This window comes from Bidens hawaiensis, unplaced genomic scaffold, assembly GCF_021521415.1.
Source record: "Bidens hawaiensis isolate Kalapana, Puna unplaced genomic scaffold, B.hawaiensis_p1.1 tig00002839_1, whole genome shotgun sequence".
In the NCBI taxonomy this organism is placed as follows: domain Eukaryota; kingdom Viridiplantae; phylum Streptophyta; class Magnoliopsida; order Asterales; family Asteraceae; genus Bidens; species Bidens hawaiensis.
Genome location: NW_027491153.1, coordinates 455,251 through 482,954, shown reverse-complemented (window position 1 = coordinate 482,954; position 27,704 = coordinate 455,251). Strand labels below are relative to the sequence as shown.

Sequence of the window (27,704 nt, the reverse complement as noted above, 5' to 3'; positions counted from 1 at the left end):
TATTTTACATTGATATAATTTTCATCAAATATTATATGACACGAACAAAAATATTTACGGTCAATATTGCAAAAGAAAGACTTGAAAAGTTAAATTAGGACACTTATAATGGGACGGAGGGTGTAATACAAGATCAACTAAAAGTCATATTATACTATTTATTCTAAAATTTTATTCCGTAACTCTCTCGATGAATCTTCATTTCCATTTTCAAAAGCTAAATATTACAAGATAAACAAAAAGACATATATTATACTTACTTATTTCACAAACTACGTATTTTTGCCACCTTTTATTTTACGATTCATGAGGTACGTGTTGTTTTTCTCTGTTTTGTATATTAATCAAATTTTAGTTTAATTAAGGACCTGTAATATAATATTAACTATATATCCATTCTATAGTATAAATAAGATAGAAATCTTTTACGTCATAAAATGAATATTTAAGATGACTTTGAGATATACATTACAATACTTTAATTTTAACCTATATAAACACTAAAAGCCAATACTATGTTTTTCTATTTTTTTTTAAAAATTGTTTGATTAATTACAATGTTTTTGGGGTGAGTAATAGGTACAGATTGTTCCGACTTAGAACCGATTAAGTTGAATTATTGAACCCATAACCAGACCATTGAATTACTTGTTATTCGGTACGAGTATTAGAACATGTTTAAGGCTGGTTTCACGGGTTCATAAGTTCACGCCGTTCACTTCTAACATTTTTGGGTTGCAAGATTGACGGGTTTCCCGATTTTACCCATAAAATCTTGCAAATAAAAAAGTTATGAATAGGTATTTATTAGTTTTCAAGCACACCTCGGTGATAAATCGTAGAAGTTATAATTCGGTGAAGGGTGAAAAAGGAATTAACCACCATTATTAACTTAATTTTGAACTTAGTTTCATCAAAGCTTAAACTTAAATAACTTTTATATCCTTTATTATTTTAAAAGTATTATATCACATATCACATTTTTTATTATATTTATTGCGCTATGTAACACGTATTACGTAATTATGTAATATATGTTTCTAGATATGTAATATAGGTGAAATATTAATGCGTAATTATGTGATATGTTTTGTAATTAGTACGTATACATGTTAGTGTAATTATTTATACATCTAATTAGTTGTTATATATCTTTCGGCTTTGCTAGCGGGTTTGTTGTGTGTTTAATGAAAGTAGCCGTTAAAAAAAATAATCTGAAATGTCATGTATTTACTTGTATACGATCTGAAACATGTGCGTTGTTATGGTACGCATATATGTCTCGAGTCATCATGGCGGCTTGCTTTTTGAGTATTATAATACTTTATATATGATATTCTTTCAGAGTATTAAAGTACTTCATTAATAACTTATCTGTAATCTGTGTATACAAGCAAACGGCTGTCACTACAAACCTCGTGACTTAAAGCTCTCCTTCAACTTTCCGAACAGAAGCAGCATTTACGATCAACAATATTAAACAAAACTGTTCTTCTATAAGGTATGACTCATTTAGCCTTTTGAAAATATACTTCTAGATTGCTTCATGCCTCATGTATGTGGTTGTCTGTCTGCTAGTTTCATATGAATATTTCCAGATCAGATCTTAAAAAATCTTGTAACAAGTAATAAATAATCAAGGATGATGTTTAAAGTATCCTTCATGTGGATGTTTTTGACTTCTGTGGTCAATTTATGCTGACTTTTGAATCTGAATTTGATAAGAGTTGTTTTTTAAATATTAATCCAGACATAAACTTTTAACTTATATTCTTTATATTTTAGTATCATCCTTAATAGTAAAGAATTAACTAATTTTTTAACTATTGAGTTTAGAAATTGACTATTGTTGGCCACAAAAGTCAACACTGCTAGTTAAGAGATTTATGCCAATTCTGGAAAGTGACTTGCTAGGCTGGAAAAGCATCTTAAGATGAGGATGTGGTCTAGTTATTTTTTATATTTTCTATTAAATATTGTATTTTGAAATATCTTTTATGCAATTTCAGAAGGATACCATAAGGGAAGGAAGTAGAAATATATGCCTAATTATTTTGGTGGGATTATTAAGCTTGTTGGCCACTGAAGCTTATGATGTTGGACTCACTTTTCTAAATAGTGCTGTTGCTAAAGGAGCTGGTACACTAGCTGCATATCTTATCTATCTATATATGTGTGTGTATGTTACTGTTTGACATTGTAGGTTCCCTGGATGGATCTACACGAGATATCTCGATCTACGTAGGTGCGGAATCCCTGCGTAGGTCGTTACGAGCGTAGAAAACTAATCGATAAAACACACGATACGAATAAACGAACACACGTTATATTATAACCGAAACACGTGATGTAATATCACTGATTACAGAGAACTCTTGAATACAAGTCTGACGACTTACAATTTACGAACTGAACGAACTAGATTAACCTTTTAACCTAAGCCGTAACCTAGGTATATATACACGACAACTTCGCCTGATATGTTCAGGCGAAGTTGTTGCTAACTTCGCTTGACTAACAAGTTCGCCTGATAAGCGAACTTGTCAGTAACTTCGCTTAAACATAAACAAAACACAATTAACATTACAGACTCGATTACAGACACTAGACTATGAACTACTGACACTATGCACCAACAGACTCCCCCTTGGCAGTAGCTTCATATCTTTATCTTTAAGCACTTGTCTTGTAATCTTCATGCATGCACTCCCTCTCTTACACAGACTGTGACTACTCGCTGATATTTCCTCGCTTCGTCTTTCCAAGCAGGAATATAGAATATCTTCTTCTCGTTTAACACCTGCAGATCAGCTTTAGATAAATTAACAAGATGCATCGGATCATACACTCTTAGCACTTCTTGTTCGTCTTCGTCTTCCATCACGGCTTCAGCAGTCTGGCAATCCACATACCACCATTTCAGATCTTTCAGCACATCTTGAGGCATAGTCTTCATTGGAACCTCTTTCAAACACCGAATCGGCTTATATTTCATCACCATCCAAGGTTTGCCATCTGCTCTCATTCCTCTTTCAGTATCTTCAACTAATTTCCCTTTCTGTGGTTTTAACAACTCAAACTTTTTCTCTTTAATACTTTCTTTCCATACTATCTTCCCAATAACTCTGGCCATATTATCATCACTTCTATTAATCAACCCCAGTCTGGCCAAATCCTTTACCTCACACTCAGGTAAGGTATTTAGAGATCTCAACGTCCTCTTAAAGTATTGGATCCCATCATATCTTTTCACCACGAACACGTTTAGCTGTTCATCATATAACCAACAGATAATGCCTTTCTTTGACTCAGCGTACCCTTTAATATTATAACTTTTCTTGAACATTGTAGGTACCACTGGCTTCTTCGTTTTGATAAACCAATGAGCATAGCCTTCCTTCCATCTAGGCTGCTCCTCCCATTCTGTATCATCAACTACTGTATCTTCACATACATTCGACTTCTCAACGGTTGGAAGCTCGTGTTCAACATTCTCCTCTACAATTTCACCTTCTTCAACATCATCTTCTATCACTATCTGTGCACCAATCTTCTCAATTTCTTCTAATGGCAGCACATCATCATCACACACATCATCAACATCTAACATATCATCATCCAACTCCTTCAAGGCATCGATCACATCATCTCCCATCTCCTCGTCATCTACCATCACCACCTCATCACCACCAGAACCGCCAGCTGCACCTGCAGACTCCCCCTGAGCTGTGGTTGTCCCAAGAGCTTGAGTAGTTCTTGGCAACTCACCACATGCACCTTTCGATGCATTGGGATCATCGTCTCTGTCATTCTTCTTCTTTGTCCTGAGCTCGTCGCCTTTACAGCTCGTCTCCCCCTGAGATGCCAAGAACTCCTTCATAGCATCTATAATTTTTCCATGTTCAACCAGGAGGGACGACTGTAGTTGATTTTCTGCTACTAGGCGCTGAATAGCCTGGGTCTGGATAAGATTTATCCTAGATTGCGCTGCCACGACCCGCTCTAGTGCGGAATCCCTGGGTCTGGATAAGATAAACAAGAATGAACAGATAACACGAAGTACCGACACCACATACCGTGAATCGATAATCGAAACTGAGAAAGAAAAAAAAAAAGAAGGATTCGAAAATTTTATCGATAAGTTCGCCGTGGTTAATCGAGAGGATAAGTTCGCTGAAATCAGAAAATAATAAACTGTTTGACCTTAAAAATTCCTTTATATAGGAGCGGAGTTATACAGGCGAAGTTGTGGATAACTTCGCCTAGGGCGAAGTTATTCACAAGTTCGCCGATATATCAAATTTTACAAAATCAACCCCTATAATTTGAACAATTTGCAATTAAGTTTTAAAACTTCCTTAAAGAGTTACATGACACGATCAAGACTAAGTAACCAAGTATAAAATCAACAATTACATAAATAGGAAAAACTTTTAAAAATTAAAGTACAAGGGATCAAATTTCAGTCTAGACAGGGACTACCATGTTTTAGAAAAGATCCGAACAGGAATCATACTAACTACGTGACTGTCACATAGATCCGTGTTTAGCTGTATTATGACATAAAGAAACAGGTTGTAGGCAGGTAAATAACTTAAGATGGTTTTCATCGTTTCTGTGATACGAGTTAATTTCAATTAAGCTCAAAAATTAAGTGGGCAACAACTCAGAGATTATGATGCCTCCTATCTATTCTCAAGGCGTATTTGGCTTTCCCCAAGTCACCCCGAATTGACTTCAACCCATAGTGTCTGATTAAGTTTGTAAGTACTCTTCATCTGCTTCCCGTTCCCTTTCTTACATCATAATTGACATTTCGAGTTAAAGAATGTCACAATGACTTATAAATTTTTTTTTTATCAAACACATAGAGAACAACTGCAAGTCCCGAATCTGGATCACTACAGTCTCTTGACACGCTTTCTTCACGGGAATCAGAACACTAACAGGCTCGTGTATGACTGGGTAATCGCTTTTCTGCCTATCATTCGGAAAGATATATATGAAGACATGCAGAACTCTTAAGAAGTTTCCACATAAAATCGAGTAGATTTAGTTAGTATCACTTCTACTTTTACGCACCATAAAAAGCTACCACGACATACAATGACTGTTCTAAAGCCTTTTAAGCCTAATAACTTCACTAGTTAAGCACACAGAATCAGTATATCTATCATTTTCCAAGGTTGGATCAATTTTCTGTTAAACATAGCAAACGAACTTCTTACGAAGTAGTAGACTTGAAAAATAATTTCATTTCCCAAAAAAAAATTTTGACTTCAATCGCCCCGATCAGTTCAAAGTCTTCAGGAAAACGGTTATCCTGAGGATCCAATGGATCCGCTGGACCGACCACATACAAGTATGTGTCCTTCTAACTAAGTATGAACGACTAATTTTCAGCGAAAGAATAAAAACACATCATAAACCGCCCCGGTCACATTCAGTCATCTGGTTAATGGCAACCCTCAAACTCTACAAGTAGAAAATGAGGACCAAACATATCCGAGGATATGTCCTTCAAACTGAGGTAACCGACATAATTTTAAGCGATAATGACATTTTTTTTTATATATGCACAAAAAGCATGGTTACTCGGGATTGATCATCCCATTCAACTCAACAAGGTTTTGAAATCTTGATTTGTCAAACGCTTTAGTATATAAATCAGCGAAATTATCAAGCGTATCCACCTTTTCAAGCACAATCAGTTTCTTCTCAGCACAATCCCGTATAAAATGATGACGTATGTCAATATGTTTAGTTTTACTGTGCTTTACGGGATTATTAGTTACTAAGATCGCAGCAGTGTTATCAATACAAATTGAAGTAAGTGAGAAATTCAGACCATAGTCGCGTAACTGTTGTTGAATCCACAGAACCTGGGAGCTGCAGTTGGATGCTGCCATGTATTCTGCCTCACATGTTGAAATGGCGACTGATGTCTGCTTCTTGCATTGCCAGGACACTAATCTGCCTCCTAGAAACTGACATCCTCCAGTAGTTGACTTCCGACTCTGATTGCACCCTCCATAATCAGAATCTGTGTAAGCTACCAACTCCAAGTCTCCTCCCTTCGCGTACCACAACCCCAGCTTAGGTTTGCCTTTGAGATATCGCAAGATCCTCTTCACACAGCAACTCTTTCTTCTACTTATGCACTATCCAAATAAGGTATGTTAAAAGACTTAAAAAGTCTAACATAGTCGAAAAACTCAGCAGGTCCGTTGCTTGGTTTTGGCGGTTTGTAACTTGTGATATCGGTGTTACACACCACCTCAACCTTGCCGGTCGATGTATTAAAGACACGTCTGTTGAGAGTCCCAACAACATAACCTACTAAGATTCCTTCATCGGCTACTTCACCAAATTTAGAATTTGTCTTTAAAATCGAACAAGGGGACCCGAATGGTTCAAGACCACTCAAGTTGGGCTTCCTCCCATGCATAAGCTCATAACACGTTTTATTAAGTCTTTTAACAGTCAAGACTCTATTCAGGATATAACAGGCTGTAGCAACAGCTTCAGCCCAGAACACCACAGGAAGCTTCGAATCAGCCAGCATAGTTCTGGCTCCTTCAATTAACTTTCTATTCTTCCTCTCAGCCACTCCATTCTGTTGCGGAGTATACGGAGCGCTGTACTGGTGCTCAATCCCTTTCTGAAGGCAGAAGATCTCCATTTCATAATTCTTGAACTCCGTTCCATTGTCACTCCTGATGAATTTTACCCTTTTTCCCATAACATTCTCGACCTTGGTGATCAAATTCTTCACCATCTGAGTCATTTCATCTTTTGATTTCAGGAAATATACCCACGAATATCGTGAGTAATCATCAGTGATCACCAAGCAGTATGAAGTACCTCCTAGACTTTTTGCATTCACGGGACCGAAGAGATCCATGTGAAGCAATTCTAGGGTGCTGGCAATTGAATTGACTTTCTTGGTGTGATGGGATTTCTTGTGCTGCTTTCCCTTCTTGCACGCTAGACATTTGTCTTCAAAGTTGAAACTTTTCAAGGGAACGCCCAGCACAAGTCCATTCTTGACAATGTGGTTCATCTTCCGAAGATGAATGTGCCCCATTCTCCTATGCCACAATTCGGACTCCGATTCGCTCGCTTTTGTCATAAGGCATGATTCTTCCGTGGCCATTTCAGTCGACCTCATATCCATAATATACGTATTCCTCTCACGTGGAGCCTTCATCACAATCCACTCCTCTGGTATCTGAAAACCAGGATGCAACACAATCGCCTCATTCTTTGTAAAATGTACGGTGTACTCCTTATCACAGATCTGCGACACACTCAGCAGATTGTGCTTCAATTCTTCGACAAAGTTTACTTTCTCTAGAGTCATCTTTCCATTAGACACCGTTCCCATTCCTGTAATCTTGCCTCCACTTTCTCCAGCAAAGCTCACTCTCCCTCCTTGAACAGGTTTCAAATCGTGTAACAAGATTTTGTTACCCGTCATGTGCCGGGAACAGCCGCTATCCACAACCCAAAGATTATTGGCAGCCCTGTTCAACTGTTCCTGCACGATTAAAGCAAAAGATTAGAATCTAGGGACCCAAGACCAATTGGTCTTGGGTCCTATACATCCCGAACTTTGGCTTTCCAAAGTTAGTCTCTGTATAATTCCTGTAAGTCCTATTAGTATACCTCCTTGTAGATTGATTGTGAGGCCTTCCAAACCTTTGTGAATTGAAAGAATTATAACTTACTGTTTGATTATCAGCAGTGTGAAACTGAGATTGGTTTCTTTGAAAACCTGAATTAGTCTGATTTCTGAATTTTGAATGGTTTTCACTTTTACCAGTATTATAATTACCATTAGGCTTAGTCTCAGTTTTGGTATGCCTCACACCTCTGAATCGCTGCTTCAGAGGGCAATCTGCAACTAGGTGCCCTAATTGATTACACCTAAAACAACACCTATGCTCAACTTTCTTTTCAACAGTTGTTTTGGATGTCGAGGCTGTACTACCGCCCGTTCGTCTCACATATGGTGGGACATACGGGTTTAGCGGAGAACTCTTTTTAGTTGTTTTATCTTTCTCTCCACTATTTGGTAATACAACCTCCTCCTTTGTCTTACCCGACTCGAATGACTTATCCGAATCTGATGAGACCGGACTCGGAACAGAAATTTTAACACTTGACACAGGCGGACTTGTTTCGCCTCTACTAACATCTGGTTCTTTACTAGTTACCTTAATTGGAACTCTCTGAACAACCTCAAAGTCAACAGATTTCTGATTACTAGGATTAAAAGTGTAATTGTGATTATAAGGTGGTGGAACCTCATGATAACCAATTCCTCCCCTCTTAACTGAGGAACCTTGATCACTAACAAGGTGATCAAGAATAGCAGAGGAATTTCTGAACTGCTCAAGTTTTCTATTCAGTTCCACCACTTTCACCTGGTGATCAGCAATCTGTTTTTCTCTTTCAGCTATTAGTTTGGTTTTTTCTTCCAAAACTTCATAGCTTAGATCAATCACTTGAATTTTTTCAGCAAGTTTTGCTTTTAGACTTTTAATATCTTTTTCACAAGCTTTTATTTTAACTTTATAGCTATTTTCTCTTGCTTTTGTAAAATGATGATCTTCTTTTAGAGTTTTAAACTCAGCATCCAAACTAACATACTGATCAGTTATAGTTGCTAATTGCTCAGACAAGTTTTCACATTTAGAACAAGTAGGTTTAGAACATACCTCGGAGAGCTGGTCTTTAACATCAGCCATGAAAGCTTTTTCTTCTACAGTAGCTTTCTTACTTTCTTCATTTTCAACATTCGCCAAATTTGCCTGTTCAAAGATTTCTTCAGAATGCAGGTTCCAGTTATATTCACCATCTTCTCTGGAAATCATGGCACTATAATCTTTGCTACCCCCATTATGCTGTGTAGACTTGCCTTGACCACGTTCTACACGCTCATTTCTGCACTCCTTAGTAAAGTGGCCGTTTTGCTGACAGTTGTAGCATCTTACCTTCGTCTTGTCAAACCCTGGCCTTCCACCGACAAACTTTCTTCCGGTCTTTTTCATAAACCGTTTCACTCTTCTCACGATCATAGCCATCTGCCATTGTAGATCCATTTCTTCCAGATCATCAGCATCAATCTGGTCATAGTCTTCATCCAACATAGCTGGATCAACAATCTTCCCCTGAATGTAGTTCTCATAGGAAGCAATAAAAGAAGCATAGAGAGCAAACTGCTCTTCAGCAGATTTGACACTCATAGGCATCTTAGAGTAGTTGTTGCTAGGAATACTTGGAGAGCAACTACTCTTGCTTGCTTGCGGTTTAGATGCACTAGATCCACCTGCTACAAAGCAAACATCACCATTCGTGTTGACTGACACATGCCCCTCATGTGATGAGTTGGCGCCCGACTCTCCCTTCGAGTAGTAGGCAGCTGATTCAGTCTTCGAACCTGAACTAGAGTTGACTTTAGCACCATACATACCTGGATCTTGAACCTGATCCGTAGGTGTCTCCTTTCTAACCATGTTAAGCTCAAAGGTTCGGAGCTTGTTGACTGCCGTTTCCAGATCATATTCAGGAAAGTCTTTGTCTTCCCTCATCAGCACCGTGTATATATCTCATTTTGGTTGGAGAGAACAAGAAGCTTCTCAACAATCTCATCTTCTTTGTATGCAATTGAATAGTTGCTGAGTTCAGTCATCAGATGATAATATCTGGTGATGATATCATCAAGTGATTCGTTTTTCAGATACTTGAAGACCGAGAATTGAGTTTTGAGCAATTTGATCTTCGAAGCACGGATTCCCACATTTCCTTCAAACCGGTTCTCAAGAGCTTCCCAAATCTCTCTTGCTGTCTTGTACTTTCTAAAAGTATGAAGGATCTCTTGTGGAAGAGCCATAGTGATAGCAGCATGAGCCTTGCTCTCGGCCTCATACATTTTCTTTTCTTCATCTTCCATTTTGCTGTACTTCTTGATCTGATCACGACCTTCGTACTCCATAGTTGGTGGAATATAACCATCCTGGATGCATACCCACATTTTCGCATCCTGGTACTTGACATATTGTTCGAACCGATCCTTCCAAGCAACGAAGTCGGTTCATTTAAGCAACTTTGGGGCCTTAGTAGCTGACCCTGCTTCTACTTCCATCTTAACTAACTCTGAGATGTTAATTGACGACATCTTTCTCAAAAACTAAGAAACCCGAAAAACAAAAAAAAATTTCTTCTGAAAAGTACTGTAGGCGAAGTTACGGATAACTTCGCTTAAGTCTTAACTTCGCTGAAGAACTTCGCTGATTCTTAACTTCGCTTGAGGTAAGCGAACTTAGGAGGTAGGCGAAGTTGTAGAGAACTTCGCTTGAGTTAGGCGAACTTGAGAAGGTAGGCGAAGTTGTGGATAACTTCGCTTAACCTTATATCTTCGCCGAAACCCTACGAACAGTGACGGCAACTTCGCCTGATGAACACGAAGTTTCTGCAGATCTGATTTCTGGGTTTTTCGAGGTTTTTGACGGTGTAAAGGGTTGAATACGATGGTAGGAGGTAAGAATGACACAAAAACACAGAAAACACGTCCCGCGAATAGTCGAAACGGGACGATTTCTACACCCGCGTGAATATCCCGAACCACACAATCGAGCAATCGCTCTGATACCAATTGTAGATTCCCTGGATGGATCTACACGAGATCTCGATCTACGTAGGTGCGGAATCCCTGCGTAGGTCGTTACGAGCGTAGAAAACTAATCGATAAAACACACGATACGAATAAACGAACACACGTTATATTATAACCGAAACACGTGATGTAATATCACTGATTACAGAGAACTCTTGAATACACGTCTGACGACTTACAATTTACAAACGGAAGAACTAGATTAACCTTTTAACCTAAGCCGTAACCTAGGTATATATACACGACAACTTCGCCTGATATGTTCAGGCGAAGTTGTTGCTAACTTCGTTTGACTAACAAGTTCGCCTGATAAGCGAACTTGTCAGTAACTTCGCTTAAACATAAACAAAACACAATTAACATTACAGACTCGATTACAGACACTAGACTATGAACTACTGACACTATGCACCAACAGACATGCTGTTGACCAAGGTTCATGATCATTTACAGTTTGTTTGGATGGAAGTGCACCTGCATATCATTTTGACAAAGGATTTGGTGCAGGAGTTAACAATTGGTTGGTTTTCTTCGAGGTTGGTTCTTGATTGCCGGTTATTATGACTTCATTATGCTCGTTGTTACCTGATCTCATTAGTTAGCATGGTATTGATGGGGTTCGTGAAATTTCCGGTTCATGGGTACCGAAGAAATATGTTTTTTTTTTGATGATATGACTAAAATCAATAGTAAGGATGATTGTTTTATTTATAGTTAGAGAAAACTTCATGTAATGGAAACTAATCTAAGTCTCCATTTAAGGTAATAGACACAAAAGTTTTTGTTAGAAAGTACTTTACCTAAAATAGATATTGATTGAAACCACGTTTCTTTTTGCCATAATATGCTATTTTATTTGTAAAAATATTCAAGATTATAAATATTTTTGGTGAAATATTTTTACTTTTGACACCTATTTTGTTTATATAAAATTAGGGAGGAGGTTGGTGCAACAATGCCACGACTTGCCTTGAGCGTAAAGATACCCGTTTGGGTTCCTCCAAGAGAATGTTGACAACCGAGACCTTCTCGGGGATGTTTCATAACAAGCCAAAATATAATCTTGGTATAGATACAACTTTATCTTGTTTAATAATTAAAAACGTGACAAGTTTGTTGTCCAATGCCTTCTACTTTGTTTTTTAGATTTTTATGATTGGAATAGAATCAAGGTTCGGTATTGTGATGGATCCTCTTTTACCGGTGATGTGGAAGCTGTTGATCCCGTAAGTCATTAATATTATATACAACCAAAAAGGAGGAAAAAAAGTGTGTGTGTTGGGCTAATCCGGGCCGTGCTAAAAAGTTAATTGTATTGACCTGACCCGCTGACCGGCCCATTTTGCCACCTCTTCCTTATATGAATTGTAGGTTCCCAGCCGGATCTACACGAGATATCTCGTTCTACGTAGGTGCGGAATCCCTACGTAAGACGTTACGAGTATAGAAAACGATACGAGCTAACACACGATACGATAACCAAACACACGTTGTATTTCAACCGTAAACACGTGATACGATGATCACTAATACAGGACTCTCTGACTCTCGTAAACTGAATGAATAACTTGTTAACTGGAATTGTTAAATAAGCCGTAACCTAAACAGCTTATATAGACACGACAACTTCGCCTGGCATGTTCAGGCGAAGTTGTCCCTAACTTCGCTTGTCTAACAAGTTCGCCCATATCAGCGAACTTGTTAGAAACTTCGCTTACATACAAAACATAAATCTAACTAACACGATTACAGACACTTGACACTGAACTACTGACATCTTGCACCAACAGACTCCCCCTTGGCAGTAGCTTCAACTCTTTAGCTTCAAACACGTGTCTTGTAATCTTCAACGCCTTGCATCTTCATCATCAAGCATGAACTCCTTCGCGTACACAAACTGATACAATTCTTTGATATTTCTTCGCTTCGTCTTTCCAAGCAGGAATATAAAAGATTTTCTTCTCATTCAGCACCTGCAGATCAGCTTGCGACAAGTTCACTAGATGCATCGGATCATAAACTCTTAGCAGCTCTTGTTCATCTTCGTCTTCCATCACTGCTTCAGCTGTTTCACAATCAACATACCACCACTTTAGATCTTTGAGCACATCCTTGGGCATCTGTTTCATCGGCACTTCTTTAAGGCACCGGATCGGCTTATACTTCATAATCATCCAAGGTTTACCATCTGCTCTCAATCCACGATCTTTGTCTTCGATAAGTTTTCCCTTTTGTGGTTTCAACAGCTCAAACTTCTTCTCTTTTATACTTTCCTTCCAAACAATCTTCCCAATAACTCTAGGCATATTATCATCACTTCGGTTTATCAATCCCAATCTGGCTAAGTCTTTCACTTCACATTCTGGCAGTGTATTCAACGATCTTAAAAGTCTTTTGAAGTACTGAACACCATCATACCTCTTAATAACAAAGAGCCTCAACTGCTCATCGTATATCCAGCAAATAATCCCTTTTCTCGATTCAGCATAGCCTCTAATGTTGTAAGTCTTCTTAAACATAGTAGGGACCGCCGGTTTCTTCGTTTTGACGAACCACTGAGCGTAGCCTTCTTTCCATCTAGGCTGCTCTTCCCATTCCGTCTCATCACTTCCAATCTGTTGACCCATATCTGCCTTATCCACTTCTGGTATCTCATGCTCCACATTCTCTTCTACTATCTCTCCCTCTTCAATCTCATTATTAATAACTATCTCTTCACCAATCTTCTCTATCTCGTCACTCGGTAGTACATCATCATCACCAACCAACTCATCATCCATCTCCTCTACGTCCACTACCACCACATCATCATCACCAGCTGCAGTTGTCGACTCCCCCTGAGTTGTGGAAGTTCCAAGAGCTTGATCAGTTCTTGGCAACTCACCACCTGCATCTTTCGACGCATTGGGATCATCGTCTCTATCATTTCGTCTCTTGGTCCTCAACTCATCGCCTTTACAGCTCGTCTCCCCCTGAGATGCCAAGAACTCCTTCAGAGCATCTATGATTTTTCCATTGTCTACCAGCAGGGACGACTGCATCTGATTCTCTGCAACTAGGCGTTGAATAGCCTGGGTCTGGATAAGATTTATCCTTGATTGTTCTGCCACGACCCGTTCAAGTGTTGCTATTCGTTCAGAGTCTGATAAGGTTGCATCGAAATCGAACCTCATATGTGATATATCTTGAGTGTACTGAGGAGGGATTTCCGATGTCACCGGGACCTCAGAAGTAGAAATAGACGTAACCGCAGGTGGTATCGTCACCGATAACCCTGCAGTGGCCACAACAGTCGACTCAATAAAGCGTGCCACGACCTCCGTTGGAGTAAGAGTTGGAGGCGGCAACGAAACAATCTCAGGAGCCGATAGTTGGAAAGTAGTGGGTGGGAGGCCAACTGTAGATGAGGTAGCCACCACGGGAACATCCGTAGCGCTTGGCCTTGTAACCTGTAATGTTGAGGGAACCATTGTCATACCGGATAGTGCGGGTGGGGTGAAACGTACCACCCTCGAGCTCTCACCAGCTCCAGATCCTGCACCTATCCGTTCCCTTCTTGATCTGCGTATTAACTGTTGTACCTCTTCCTCATAGTCTGACTCGCTGTCATCATCTGTTCTCTTTCTTTTCCCATGTAGGCTTTCTCGAGTTACCATAATCCTTCTTGCCTCAGCCACTTTATCATCAGAATCAGAACCAGCCACCGTAGCAGCTGTCCTAGTAACATTCACAGTCGACACCCTCTCAACCGAGACTTGCACATACTCTCCAGGGTCCACCCGTTCCATATCAAAGTATCCTTGACCTCCAAACTCAGCATCAAGGTCCACGTTCTCCTCCGGTGACACAACAGGTACAGCAGGTATAACTTGAGGTGCTCCTGCCTGTTGTGGTGCCGGGTCCCGAAACTCGTCCCCACGAGCAGGCACATACCCTGGGTTGATTAAGTACCCAAACAGTGGAGTATGGCGAGGACGGAGCTCAGGTTTGCTCCTCGCACTCGAAGATCTACATTGGGCGAAGATCCGTTTATTCACACTTTCAACGTATCTGATCGGACGGCGCTGAGGTAGCGTTGGAGCAACATGATTCAAGATCATTTGTAGGAATCTTGGATACATGATGAATCTCTCACGCGCCATCGCCCTTCTCTGACGATCAATTTCATAGAAGACCATCTGACTAAAGCTGTATCGCTTGTTGTAAGTCAGAGCAGTCATCGCCGACTGCATGGTCGCGCCCATGCCATCAGTGCCCGCCTTTCTCCCTGACATGCATACAATCATGACATGCATGAGAAAGCGCCACTGGTCAAGCAAAAACCCTTTCCTTCTCTGTGTATCCCCCAAGGGACCAGAGTATCCCATCCTCAAAAACGCTCCATCACGGAAAGGAGCCACAAACTCTGTCGGGTCATCCATTGTCTCATTTCCAAACCGTAAAGCCGCCCGGATTTGTTCAGAAGAGAACTGAACAATCTGATTGTTAACTGTTGCGCGCATCACCGGGGGCTCGACTCTACAGTCATATTCCACGGTCTGCCAAAAATCCTCAATGTTGGGCAAGGATATCGGCAGTGTTGTAGTGATCGCGTGGAATATACGCGAGCGTAACAGAAACGTGATGATTTTGCGGAAATCATCAACTCCGCTCGCCTCCGGGTCTAATGTTATATACATGTTGTGACCCGGGAAGAACTGTCTTTGGTTATCACCTCCGTCACCACCGCCTGCACCACCTGCTCCAGCTACAGCAGCCATATTTGCAACAAACAGGCTAAGTTAGATAAACGTCAAAGCAAATCACAAGTTCGCCTGTTACCATGAGCGAAGTTGAGATCTATTCTGTACAGGCGAAGTTAAAGGTGGGGCGAAGTTGGGAAACAACTTCGCTTCAACTTGAACTTCGTCTGTTAACTGTTAAGTAAAAAGGTCCAGGCGAAGTTAATGAGAACTTCGCCTAACCACAACATCGCCTCATAAACTGTTTAAAAAAAAACTATTATCAGGCGAAGTTAAACCTCAGGCGAAGTTACGGATAACTTCGCCTAAACTGTAACTTCGCCGAATATGAAATGGCGACAGTTAAGGTTGTTCAATCGAATCGATTTGGACAATTTTGAAGATTTCGGCCAGTTAACACAAGATTTTGAGTCGATTTGGACGATTAATATGTTTACTATCACGTGAAAGTAAGTTTGAAAATCAGGTGTTAAGGTTCGAAAGACGAGGTCGATAATCGAGTCGAAACGACTGATGATTAACCTCAAAAACAATGAGTATATGAAACTATAAACCCTACACACCTTTAATCGACTTAGAACAGAGAAAGAATGAACACAGAAGATTGAGATCGATAATACGATAAGTTCGCTTAGGTTTCGGAGGATAAGTTCGCTGAGGTTTTTGAAATAATGAACAGGTTTGACCTAAAAACTTCTTTATATAGGGTCACAGATGTTCCGGCGAAGTTATGGATAACTTCGCCTATTGCAGGAGAAGTTATAGACAACTTCGCTGATATGAAAATTTTTCAAAACAAACCCCATACTTTGAACAATTTGCAATTAAGTTTTAAAACATCCTTTAAAGAGATAAATGATACGATCAAGACCAAGTAACCAGGTATAAAATCATACAACTACAAAAGTAACGAAAATTTGAAAAATTAAAGTACACGGGATCAAATTTCAGTCTCGACAGGGACTACCATGTTTTAGAAAAGATCCGAACAGGAATCATACTTATTACGTGACTGTCACACAGATCCGTGTTTAGCTGTATTATGACATAAAGAAACAGATTGTAAGCAGATAAATGACTTAGAATGGTTTTCATTGTTTCTGTGATATGGGTTAGGTTCAATTAAGCTCAAAACTTAAGTGGGCAACAATTCAGAGATTATGATGCCTCCTATCTATTCTCAAAGCGTATTTGGCTTTCCCCAAGTCACCCCGAGTTGACCTCGACCCGTAGTGTCTGATTAAATAGTAAGTACTCTTCGATCTCTAGTCTCTTCTTCCCGTACTCTTTGTTGCATCTTGATTAACTAGTAAGTACTCTAGAATGTCTCAATAACTCACAATTTTTTTTTTCACAAACTTCAAAGTAGTAAACAACTGCAAGTCCCGAATCTGGATCACTGCAGTGTCTTGACACGATATCTTCACGGGAATCAGAACACTCACGGGCTCGTGTATGACTGGGTAATCGCTTTTCTGCCTATCATTCGGAAAGATATATATGGAGACATGCACAACTGTTAAGAAGTTCCACGTAAAATCGAGTAGATTTAGTTTGTATCACTTCTACTTTTACGCACCATAAAAAGCTACCATGACATACAATGACTGTTCTAAAGTCTTTTAGGCCTAATAACTTCACTAGTTAAGAACACATAATCAGTATATCTATCACTTTCCAAGGTTGGATCAATTTTCTGTTAAACATAGCAAAGGTACTTCTTACGAAGTAGTAGACTTGAAAAATAATTTCATCTCCCGGAAAAATTTTTAACTTCAATCGCCCCGATCACATTGAAGTTTTCAGGTAAACGGCTATCCTGAAGATCCAATGGATCAGCTGGACCGACCACATACATGTATGTGTCCTTCTAACTAAGTATGATCGACTAATTTTCAGCGAAAGAATAAAAACACATCATAAACCGCCCCGGTCACTTTCAGTTATCTGGTTAATGGCTATCCTCATATTCTACAAGTAGTAATGAGGACCAAACAAATCCGAAGATATGTCCTTCAAACTAAGGCAACCGACATAATTCTAAGCGATAGTGACGTTTTTTTTTAAAACAAACATAAAGCATGGTTACTCGGGATTGATCATCCCATTCAGCTCAACAAGGTTTTGAAATCTAGTTTTGTCAAACGCTTTTGTAAACAAGTCAGCGAAATTATCTAGCGTATCAACCTTTTCGAGCTCAATCAGTTTATTCTCAGCACAATCCCGTATAAAATGATGACGTATGTCAATGTGTTTAGTTTTACTGTGCTTAAAGGGATTGTTAGTTACTGAGATAGCAGCAGTGTTATCAATGCAAATAGGAGTAAGAGTAAAATTCAGGCCATAATCGCGCAACTGTTGTTGAATCCAAAGAGCTTGGGAGCAGCAGTTGGATGCTGCCATGTATTCTGCTTCACAGCTTGAAATTGCGACTGAGGTCTGCTTCTTGCATTGTCACGACACTAATCTGCCACCTAGAAACTGACATCCTCCTGTCGTTGACTTCCGACTCTGATTGCACCCTCCATAATCAGAATCTGTGTAGGCGACCAAATCCAAGTCTCCTCCTCTTGTGTACCACAACCCCAGCTTAGGTTTGCCTTTGAGATACCTCAATATTCTCTTCGCACCCTTCAAGTGAGATTCCTTTGGGTTTGCCTGAAACCGAGCACAAAGACAAACAGCAAACATTATATCAGGCCTAGATGCAGTTAAGTACATTAAAGAACCTATTATAGCCCGATATTGGGTTGGGTCCACGTCTGCATCGTTGTCTGAATCAGCACCCAATTTGTGGTTGACGCAGACTGGAGTATCGTATGGAGTACTGTCCTCCATCTTGAAACGTTTGAGAACATCATGGACATACTTCGTCTGATGAATGAACATACCATCTTTCTTCTGATCAACCTGCAGTCCTAAAAAGAAAGTTAGTTCACCCATAGCACTCATTTCAAATCTCTTCTTCATGACGGCCTCAAACTCCTGACACATGGCGACCTTTGATGCAGCAAAGATAATGTCGTCCACGTAGACTTGCACAAGTAGAAAGTCGCTCCCTTTTCTCTTGAAGAACAATGTGCTATCAATCTTACCTCTTTCAAACTCATTCTCAAGCAAGTAATCGGATAACGTTGAGTACCAGGCACGAGGTGCCTGATGTAGTCCATACAGCGCTTTACTTAGCTTGTACACGTGATCGGGAAAGTCAGGGTCAGGAAAACCCGGAGGTTGCTCAACGTACACAACCTCATCGACTTTACCATTTAGGAACGCACTCTTCACATCTAACTGAAAAACCTTCATCTCCTTATGAGCAGCAAATGCCAAAAACAGCCGAATGGCTTCCAATCTTGCCACAGGAGCAAACACCTCATTGTAATCAATCCCCTCTTGCTGATTAAAGCCTTTAACAACCAGCCTCGCCTTGTTCCTGATAACAATCCCTTTCTCATCTCTCTTGCATTTGAAGACCCATTTTGTGCCAATCGCATGCACATTCTTTGGTTTTGCAACCAAGTTCCATACCTCCATATTCTTAAACTGGGCTAATTCTTCTTGCATGGCTTCGACCCACGAGCTGTCCTTGAGAGCCATTTGATAGTTCTTTGGTTTAATCTGGCTGATAAAGCAGGTGTACAAGCATTCGTTGATTATGCCTGATTCTTTAATGCTTGTGTAAACACAGGTGTGCTCATTCAAGCTTTGTCTTGTTTGTACACCATCGGACAGATCACCTATCACATTTTCCAGAGGGTGATTTTTGTGAATTCTCGTAGTCGGAACCGAACTGACATTCAGATTATCTTCCAAGTTCGAAGATAGCTCATCAATGGGTGATTGATGTTGAGAGTGAAACGGATTGATGAATTCCTCTTCAGTAGAGGCAGCAGGGGTATTGACAGCATTTGACGAGGAAGGCTGACATTCATCATACTGTGGTCGTTGCACCAAAGTGTCTTCCTCATCGCATATCATCTTCGTAGCAATTCTTTCCTCAACTTCTGCAAAATCCAAATAAGGCATGTTAAAAGATTTAAAAAGTCTATCATAGTCGAAAACCGCGGCGGGTCCCGTGCTTGGTTTTGGTGATTTATAACTTGTGATATCAGTGTTACACACCACCTCAACCTTGCTGGTCGATGTATTAAAGACCCGTCTGTTGGGAGTCCCAACAACGTATCCGACTAAGATTCCTTCGTCGGCTACTTCACCAAATTTAGAATTGGTCTTTAATATCGAACACGGGGACCCGAATGGTTCAAGACCACTCAAGTTGGGCTTTCTTCCATGCATAAGTTCATAACAGGTTTTATTTAATCTTTTAACTGTTAACACTCTATTAAGGATATAACAGGCTGTTGCAACGGCTTCAGCCCAGAACACCACAGGAAGTTTCGAATCAGCCAGCATGGTTCTGGCTCCTTCAATTAAAGTTCTGTTCTTCCTTTCAGCCACTCCATTTTGTTGCGGCGTATACGGAGCGCTGTATTGGTGTTCAATCCCCTTCTGTAAGCAGAAGATCTCCATCTCATAGTTATTGAACTCAGTCCCATTGTCACTTCTGATGTACTTAACCCTTTTTCCCATGATATTCTCAACCTTGGTAATCAAATTCTTTACCATCTGAACAGTTTCATCCTTTGACTTCAGGAAATATACCCAAGAATATCGAGAGAAATCATCAGTGATCACCAAGCAGTAAGATGTTCCTCCTAGACTTTTTACATTCACTGGACCGAAGAGATCCATGTGAAGTAGGTCTAGGGTACTGACTATAGAATTAATCTTCTTGGTGTGATGGGATTTCTTGTGTTGCTTTCCCTTCTTGCATGATAAGCATTGGTCTTCGAAGTTGAAATTCTTCAAGGGAACACCTAACACCAACCCATTCTTGACAATGTAGTTCATCTTCCGAAGATGAATATGCCCCATTCTCCTATGCCATAATTCGGACTCCGATTCAGTCGCTTTTGACAAAAGACACGATTCTTCTGTGGCCATTTCAGTCGACCTCATGTCCATGATATACGTATTATTCTCTCTTGGAGCCTTCATAACTATCCAATCCTCTAGTATCTTAAAACCAGGATACAACACGATCGCCTCATTCTTAGTAAAATGCACGGTATAATCCTTGTCACAGATCTGCGAAACACTCAGCAGATTGTGCCTCAGTTCTTCAACAAAGTTTACTTTCTCTAAAGTAATCTTTCCATTCGTCACAGTTCCAATTCCTGTGATCCTCCCACCGCTCTCTCCAGCGAAACTCACTCTTCCTCCTTGAACAGGTTTCCATTCGTGTAACAAATTCGTGTTACCCGTCATGTGCCGGGAACAGCCGCTATCCACAACCCATAGATTGTTTGCAGCCCTGTTCAACTGTTCCTGCACGATTAAAGCAGAGGGTTAAAATCTGGGGACCCAAGACCTCTTGGTCTTGGGTCGATACATCCCGTACCTTGGCTGTCCAAAGTTAGCATCAGAATAATTTCTGTAAGTCCTGAGCGGATACCTTCTTGGAGATTGACTATGAGTCCATCCAAACCATCGTGAATTAAATGAATTATTACTTATGGTTTGGTTGTTAGCAGTGAAAAACTGAGATCTATTTCTTTGAAAACCTGAATTAGACCAATTTCTGAATTTTGATGGGTTTTCATTTTGACCATTAAATTGATTACTGTTAGTTCTTTTCTCAGATTTTGAAGGCCTCACACCTCTGAATCTCTGCTTCAGAGGGCAATCAGCAATTAGGTGTCCTAATTGATTACATCTGAAACAACTCCTGTGTTCAACTTTCTTTTCCATAGTTGTTTTAGATGTTGAGGCTGTATTACTACCCGTTTGTCTCACATAAGGTGGGACATACGGGTTTAGTGGAGATTTCTTTTCAGTTGTTTTATGTTTCTCCCCACTTTTTGGTAACACTGCCTCTTGTTTTGTCTCACTCGACTCGGAAGACTTGTCCGAGTTGGATGAGACAGGACTAGGCACTGAAATTTTCACACTCGAAACAGGTTTACTTGTTTCGCCTTTACTAACTTCTGGTTCTTTAATAGTAACCTTAACCGGAACTGTCTGACCAAAATCAACATCGACAGATTTCTGATTACTATGATCATAAGTGTAATTATGATTGTAAGGTGGTGGAACTTCATGATAGCCAATTCCTCCCCTTTTAACTGGGGAACCTTGATCACTAACGAGGTGATCAAGTATAGCGGAGGAATTTCTAAATTTTTCAAGTTTCCTGTTCAGTTCCACCACTTTCACCTGGTGATCAGCAATCTGTTTATCCCTTTCGGCTATTAGTTTGGTTTTCTCTTCTAAGACTTCATAGCTAAGATCAATAACTTGTATTTTTTCAGCTAAATTTGCTTTAAGACTTCTAATATCTTTTTCACTAACTTTTATTTTTACTTTATAACTGTTTTCTCTAGCTTTAGTGAAATGATGATCTTCTTTTAACGTTTTAAATTCAGCATCCAAACTAACAAACTGATCAGTTATAGTTTTCAGTTGTTCAGACAGATTTTCACATTTAGTACAATGAATTTTGGTACTTACCTCGGAGAGCTGGTCTTTCACATCTGCCATGTTAGCTTCATTTTGAGCTTCTGCCATGTAAGCTTCATTTTCGCCAGTCACTTTCTCACTATCTGCAGTCTCGATGTTTGCCAAATTGGCCTGTTCGAACAATTCTTTAGCATGCAGATTCCAGTTGTACTCTCCATTTTGTCTGGATATCATGGCTCTATTATCATTGACACCCCCACTCTGTTGTGTAGACCTGTTTTGACTGCGCTCTACACGTTCATTTGTGCACTCCTTTGCAAAATGGCCATTCTGTTGGCAGTTGTAACACCTAACCTTCGACTTGTCAAACCCTGGTCTCTCACCAACAAACTTCCTACCAGTCTTCTTCATAAACCGCTTAACCCTTCTCACAATCATCGCCATCTGCCACTGCAGATCCATCTCTTCCAGATCATCAGCATCGATCTGATCATAATCTTCATCCAAAGTTGCTGGATCAACAATTTTACCCTTGATGTAATTTTCATACGAAGCAATGAAAGATGCGTCGAGAGCAAACTGCTGTTCAGCAGATTTAACACTCATGGGCATCTTTGAGTAGTTGTTGTTTGAAACACCTGGGGAAAAACTACTCTTGGTTGCTTGAGGGCTAGAAGCATTAGATCCACCAGCTACAAAGCACACATCACCATTCATGTTGAGAGATACATGACCGTCATGTGTTGAGTTAGCGCCCGACTCTCCCTTTGAGTAGTAAGCAGACGAATCAGACTTAGAACTTGAACTTGAGTTCACCTTTGCACCATACATTCCTGGATCTTGAACCTGATCAGTAGGTGTCTCTTTTCGAACCATATTTAGTTCAAACGTTCTTAGCTTGTTTACTGCCGTTTCCAAATCATAGTCGGCAAAGTCTTTGTCTTCTCGCATCAACACAGTGTACATCTCCCATTTCGGTGGGAGAGCATCAAGAAGCTTTTCAACAATTTCATCTTCTTTGTAAGCAATTGAATAATTGCTGAGTTCTGTCATCAGATGATAATATCTAGTGATGATATCATCAAGTGATTCATTCTTCAGATACTTGAAGACCGAGAACTGAGTTTTAAGTAGTTTAATCTTTGAAGCACAGATTCCCACATTACCCTCAAAACGGTTTTCAAGCGCTTCCCAAAGCTCTCTGGCAGTTTTGTACTTTCTGAAGGTGTGCAGAATCTCTTGTGGAAGAGCCATTGTAATAGCTGCATGAGCTTTGCTTTCGGCTTCATACATTTTCTTCTCTTCCTCTTCCATCTTGCTGTATTTCTTAATCTGATCACGACCTTCATATTCAGCAGTTGGTGGAATGTAGCCATCTTGTATGCAGACCCACATCTTAGCGTCTTGGTATTTGACATATTGTTCAAACCGATCCTTCCACGCCACGAAGTCGGTTCCTTTTAGCATCTTTGGGGCCTTAGTAGCAGAACCCGCTTCCACTTCCATCTTCACCAGTTCCGTAATGTTTATTGAAATCATCTTTTACGAAACACAAAGAAACCCGAAAAATAAAAATTTTATTTTCAACAGTACTGTAGGCGAAGTTGTGGATAACTTCGCTTAAGTCTGAACTTTGCTGATTCTGAACTTCGCTGTCTTTCTTAAATTCGCCTGATTTGGCGAAGTTGTGAATAACTTCGCTTGAGGTAAGCGAACTTGTGAGGTAGGCGAAGTTGTGGGTAACTTCGCTTAAGATAAGCGAACTTGAGAAGGTAGGCGAAGTTGTGGATAACTTCGCTTAACCTTATATCTTCGCTGAAACCCTACTAACAGTGACGGCAACTTCGCCTGATGAACACGATGGTTTTTGTAGGTTTGATTTCTGGATTTTGCGAGGTTTGTGACGGTGTAAAGGGTTGTTTATGATTGTAGGAGGTGAGTAGGACACAAAAACTCAGTAAACTCGTCACGCGAATAGTCGAACGGAACGATTTCTACACCCGCGTGATAATCCCGAACCACAATCACGAGCAAAAGCTCTGATACCAATTGTAGGTTCCCAGCCGGATCTACACGAGATATCTCGTTCTACGTAGGTGCGGAATCCCTACGTAAGACGTTACGAGTATAGAAAACGATACGAGCTAACACACGATACGATAATCAAACACACGTTGTATTTCAACTGTAAACACGTGATACGATGATCACTAATACAGGACTCTCTGACTCTCGTAAACTGAATGAATAACTTGTTAACTGGAATTGTTAAATAAGCCGTAACCTAAACAGCTTATATAGACACGACAACTTCGCCTGGCATGTTCAGGCGAAGTTGTCCCTAACTTCGCTTGTCTAACAAGTTCGCCCATATCAGCGAACTTGTTAGCAACTTCGCTTACATACAAAACATAAATCTAACTAACACGATTACAGACACTTGACACTGAACTACTGACATCTTGCACCAACATGAATGTTGTCTTTCATATGCATTTTTACAGAAAACCAATCTCCATTTTAGAGGAGCAAGGATTTTTCGCGCTGTTATTGAGGATTTATTAGCAAAAGGAATGAAGAACGCGAAAAATGTAATTCTTTACGTTCAATATAAATCATTTAATACCACAGTTGCATATATTTATATTGACATTAAAATGTGAACTTCTATATTGTAGGCCATGCTTGCTGGCTGTTCAGCTGGTGGACTCACTTCTATATTGCAGTGTGATAATTTCAGATCACTTTTACCTGCAACCACTAACGTGAAATGCCTAGCGGATGCTGGTTTTTTCATTAACGGGTAAGCTTTCATGTCAAATGTTTATTTTGTGTTTTAACTTGGGGTGTCAGTATCGACCCAAGTAGTTATGAATGATTGTTTTATGTTATGTTTTTATTTTTGATGGATCAAATGTGTAAAATTTAGAATTTGGTTAAAAGAAGAGTCAAATATATTGTAAGAAACTCACCCAACGTGTATATATAATGAACAAGACCTTTAAATTATTTTATTTAAAACTTAAATTATTATATGCTGACAAAACGTAATACCTGTAATTATATATGACACACTACTTACTTTCGAAAATATTTGACAAAAAGTGTTTCGGGTCAACCCAACTTCACCTTAGCCGTTTAGACAAGTCCCACAAACCCATAAACCCAAGATGACGGCTGATTTTCCAGCCCTGTTTTATCCGGTGTTTCTAATGTAACGTGCTGACAATACTGGTTCATAAACAGAAAGACGATTCTTGGAACAAGTCACATTGAAGGCTTCTATGCAGATGTTGTTAGGACACATGTACATTCTAATCCCTTTGTTTTTCGCTCCCAATCTTTAATTACATTATATCGTTCATTCATCATTAAATCTTCTTAGTTACCGACTTTATAACCATTAATATGTAGGGATCGGCTAAAGTTTTGTCTCCGGCTTGCTTGGCGAAGATGAGTCCTGGTTTGGTAAGAGCGATCAACAAAAAGTCCTTTAACCGTTTGTTTTTTCTGTCAAAACATAACATTTATTGTGATTTTGCAGTGCTTCTTCCCACAGAATATGGTGCAATATATTAAAACACCGATTTTCTTGATAAATGCAGCCTATGATTCTTGGCAGGTTAGGCAAACCTAAATATGAACGGATATTATCATATTCATATAACTCGTTTCTTTGGTTTAATTGCAATTTATAATATAATATATTCTTACAGGTGAAGAACATATTGGCTCCAGGCGTTGCTGATCGAAAAGGCACTTGGCGCGAGTGCAAACTTGATATAACAAAGTGCTCAGCAGCTCAACTAAATGTCCTGTAAGGTTCACTCCTGTCTCTTTTGATACCTTTAACCCGCAAGATGGGACGGGTCGAGTGACCTCCAGACATTTTTTTTGTCCAATATATGTTCCTTAATTAACTGTCTGTGGTAAATTTCGCAGGGTTCAGGCAGGAGTTCTTGCACGCGCTAACTGGATTTGGTAATTCTCCTTCACGAGGATTGTTCATCAACTCATGCTATTCCCACTGCCAAACTGGAATCCAAGAAACATGGTTGAGAGCTGATTCTCCACTTTTGGGCGGCACGGTACGTGTGTACTATTGATTTTATTCATAGTTGCATAAACTATGCGTAGGGGTGCAAATGAGCTGAGCTAAGATTGAGCTCGCCTAAGCTCAAACTCAACTCGTATCACTGCTACAAAAACGAGTATCACCGATGGGTCACTGGCAGAATCTACCAACAATTTTTAAAAAAGTAGAAAAAAGGTAATTAAAAAAATTGTCAGTAATCTGTCATTGTTACCGACGGATACTGTCACAGTTGGGTTACGAATGAACACTGACACGTGTAAGTCTGGATCGGGTTTTTTTTGGTGGGAAGTCTATAATTTGAGGACAAGGTTTCGAATAAGATTCACCACCAACCATTAATGTAACCTTACAATCCATTGCTAATTCATCGGTGACAATTACGTCGCTAATACATAGGTGAAACTATCATGGTATCAATCGCTAATATACATCGGCAATCTGTTGCTAAATATCATGCCGGTGATCCCCGGTAATATTCGTGATTTAGCTTGACCAAGCTCTAACTTGGTGCATTTTTAACTCTATATCAAAAGCACGAGCTTGACTCATTAGAGATTTTTCGAGCACAACCTCGGCTTGTTAAAATTTATCAAATGTTTAATTATTTTATTTATACACAAAAAATTAAATTAAACACACACACGCACATAATATCTTAATTCGCTAGTTTATTATTTAACTTAAAAGGCTCATTTAGGCTCGCAAGCCAAGTTGAGCTCGGTAAATGAAGTTAGGGCTCGTTTAAGCTCAGTTTGGCTTGAGTTTTAGCGAACCGATCTCGAGTAGATGACTAGTGGCTTAGTTCGTTTACAACCCTGACTATACGTAGTATAATTATAACCCAAGTGTTTCATTTTCAAACTATTGTTTTTGGATCTAATGTATTGTTACACGTTGAACTTTTGCTAGACAATTTCTAAGGCCGTTGGAGACTGGTACTATGGTCGGGGCTCGTTTCAAAAGATAGACTGTCCATACCCGTGTGATAAAACATGCCACAACCGTGTTTTCGACTAGAAGATGCCATTCTTTGTTGATTCTAAAGAGCATCCACCAGAAAGTTAATTTATATATAAACAAGATAAGATATGTATCAGTACACATTATTCTTTGATGCTGGTGGGTTTCGTACTGGCGTTAGGGATAATCGGGTTGAGTAAATCGAAAGGTTCAACGGCCATATATGGTGGAAGGCTTATTTGAAAAGTTTACAACTTGATGAAATAAATGATCACCTATGTGTGGCGTGTACTGGTGTTGGTGTGGTCCTTTGTTCTTTATAATTATAATCAATAAATGTGATTCTTGTGTGGTCTAGATGCACTTTATGGTCATGTTTGAGTTCGAGAATTTGGCCTTTATGACACGAGAAAATGGAGGATGCATATGGTTTGAAATGCTTGTTGTAAACTTGTACCAACATAAACTAGATATGAAATATTTTTACCTTGCTAAAATAAACAAGAAAAGTAAGATTGTTAAAATGAGTGGAAGAAAAGATAATATATAAAAGACCCTTTGAACCACTTGGCATAAATATGCCAGAAGTGAGAATAGTCTCATACTTAAAACCGCTATGGGGGCTTCGACCGCTCTTGAACCGTCGGGCATGAGGTTGAACAGTCTGATACAAGTGTATACTTTGGACGTATAACGCTAAAACTCA

The 27,704-nt window shown here is 39.6% G+C and overlaps 1 protein-coding gene across 1 annotated transcript; it reads left to right on the top strand.

The window, feature by feature from the left end:
• The first annotated feature begins 1,964 nt into the window (after positions 1–1,964).
• LOC143621372 (pectin acetylesterase 8-like) lies at positions 1,965–27,355 on the top strand. Its single transcript, XM_077092811.1, has 12 exons — positions 1,965–2,139; positions 11,135–11,217; positions 11,618–11,747; positions 11,828–11,907; positions 24,447–24,533; positions 24,621–24,745; positions 25,189–25,249; positions 25,357–25,410; positions 25,487–25,564; positions 25,659–25,764; positions 25,885–26,030; positions 26,948–27,355. The coding sequence occupies exons 1-10, from the start codon at positions 1,998–2,000 to the stop codon at positions 25,761–25,763; spliced, it is 945 nt and encodes a 314-aa protein (XP_076948926.1). The 5' UTR covers positions 1,965–1,997; the 3' UTR covers position 25,764; positions 25,885–26,030; positions 26,948–27,355.
• The last annotated feature ends 349 nt before the right edge of the window (positions 27,356–27,704 follow it).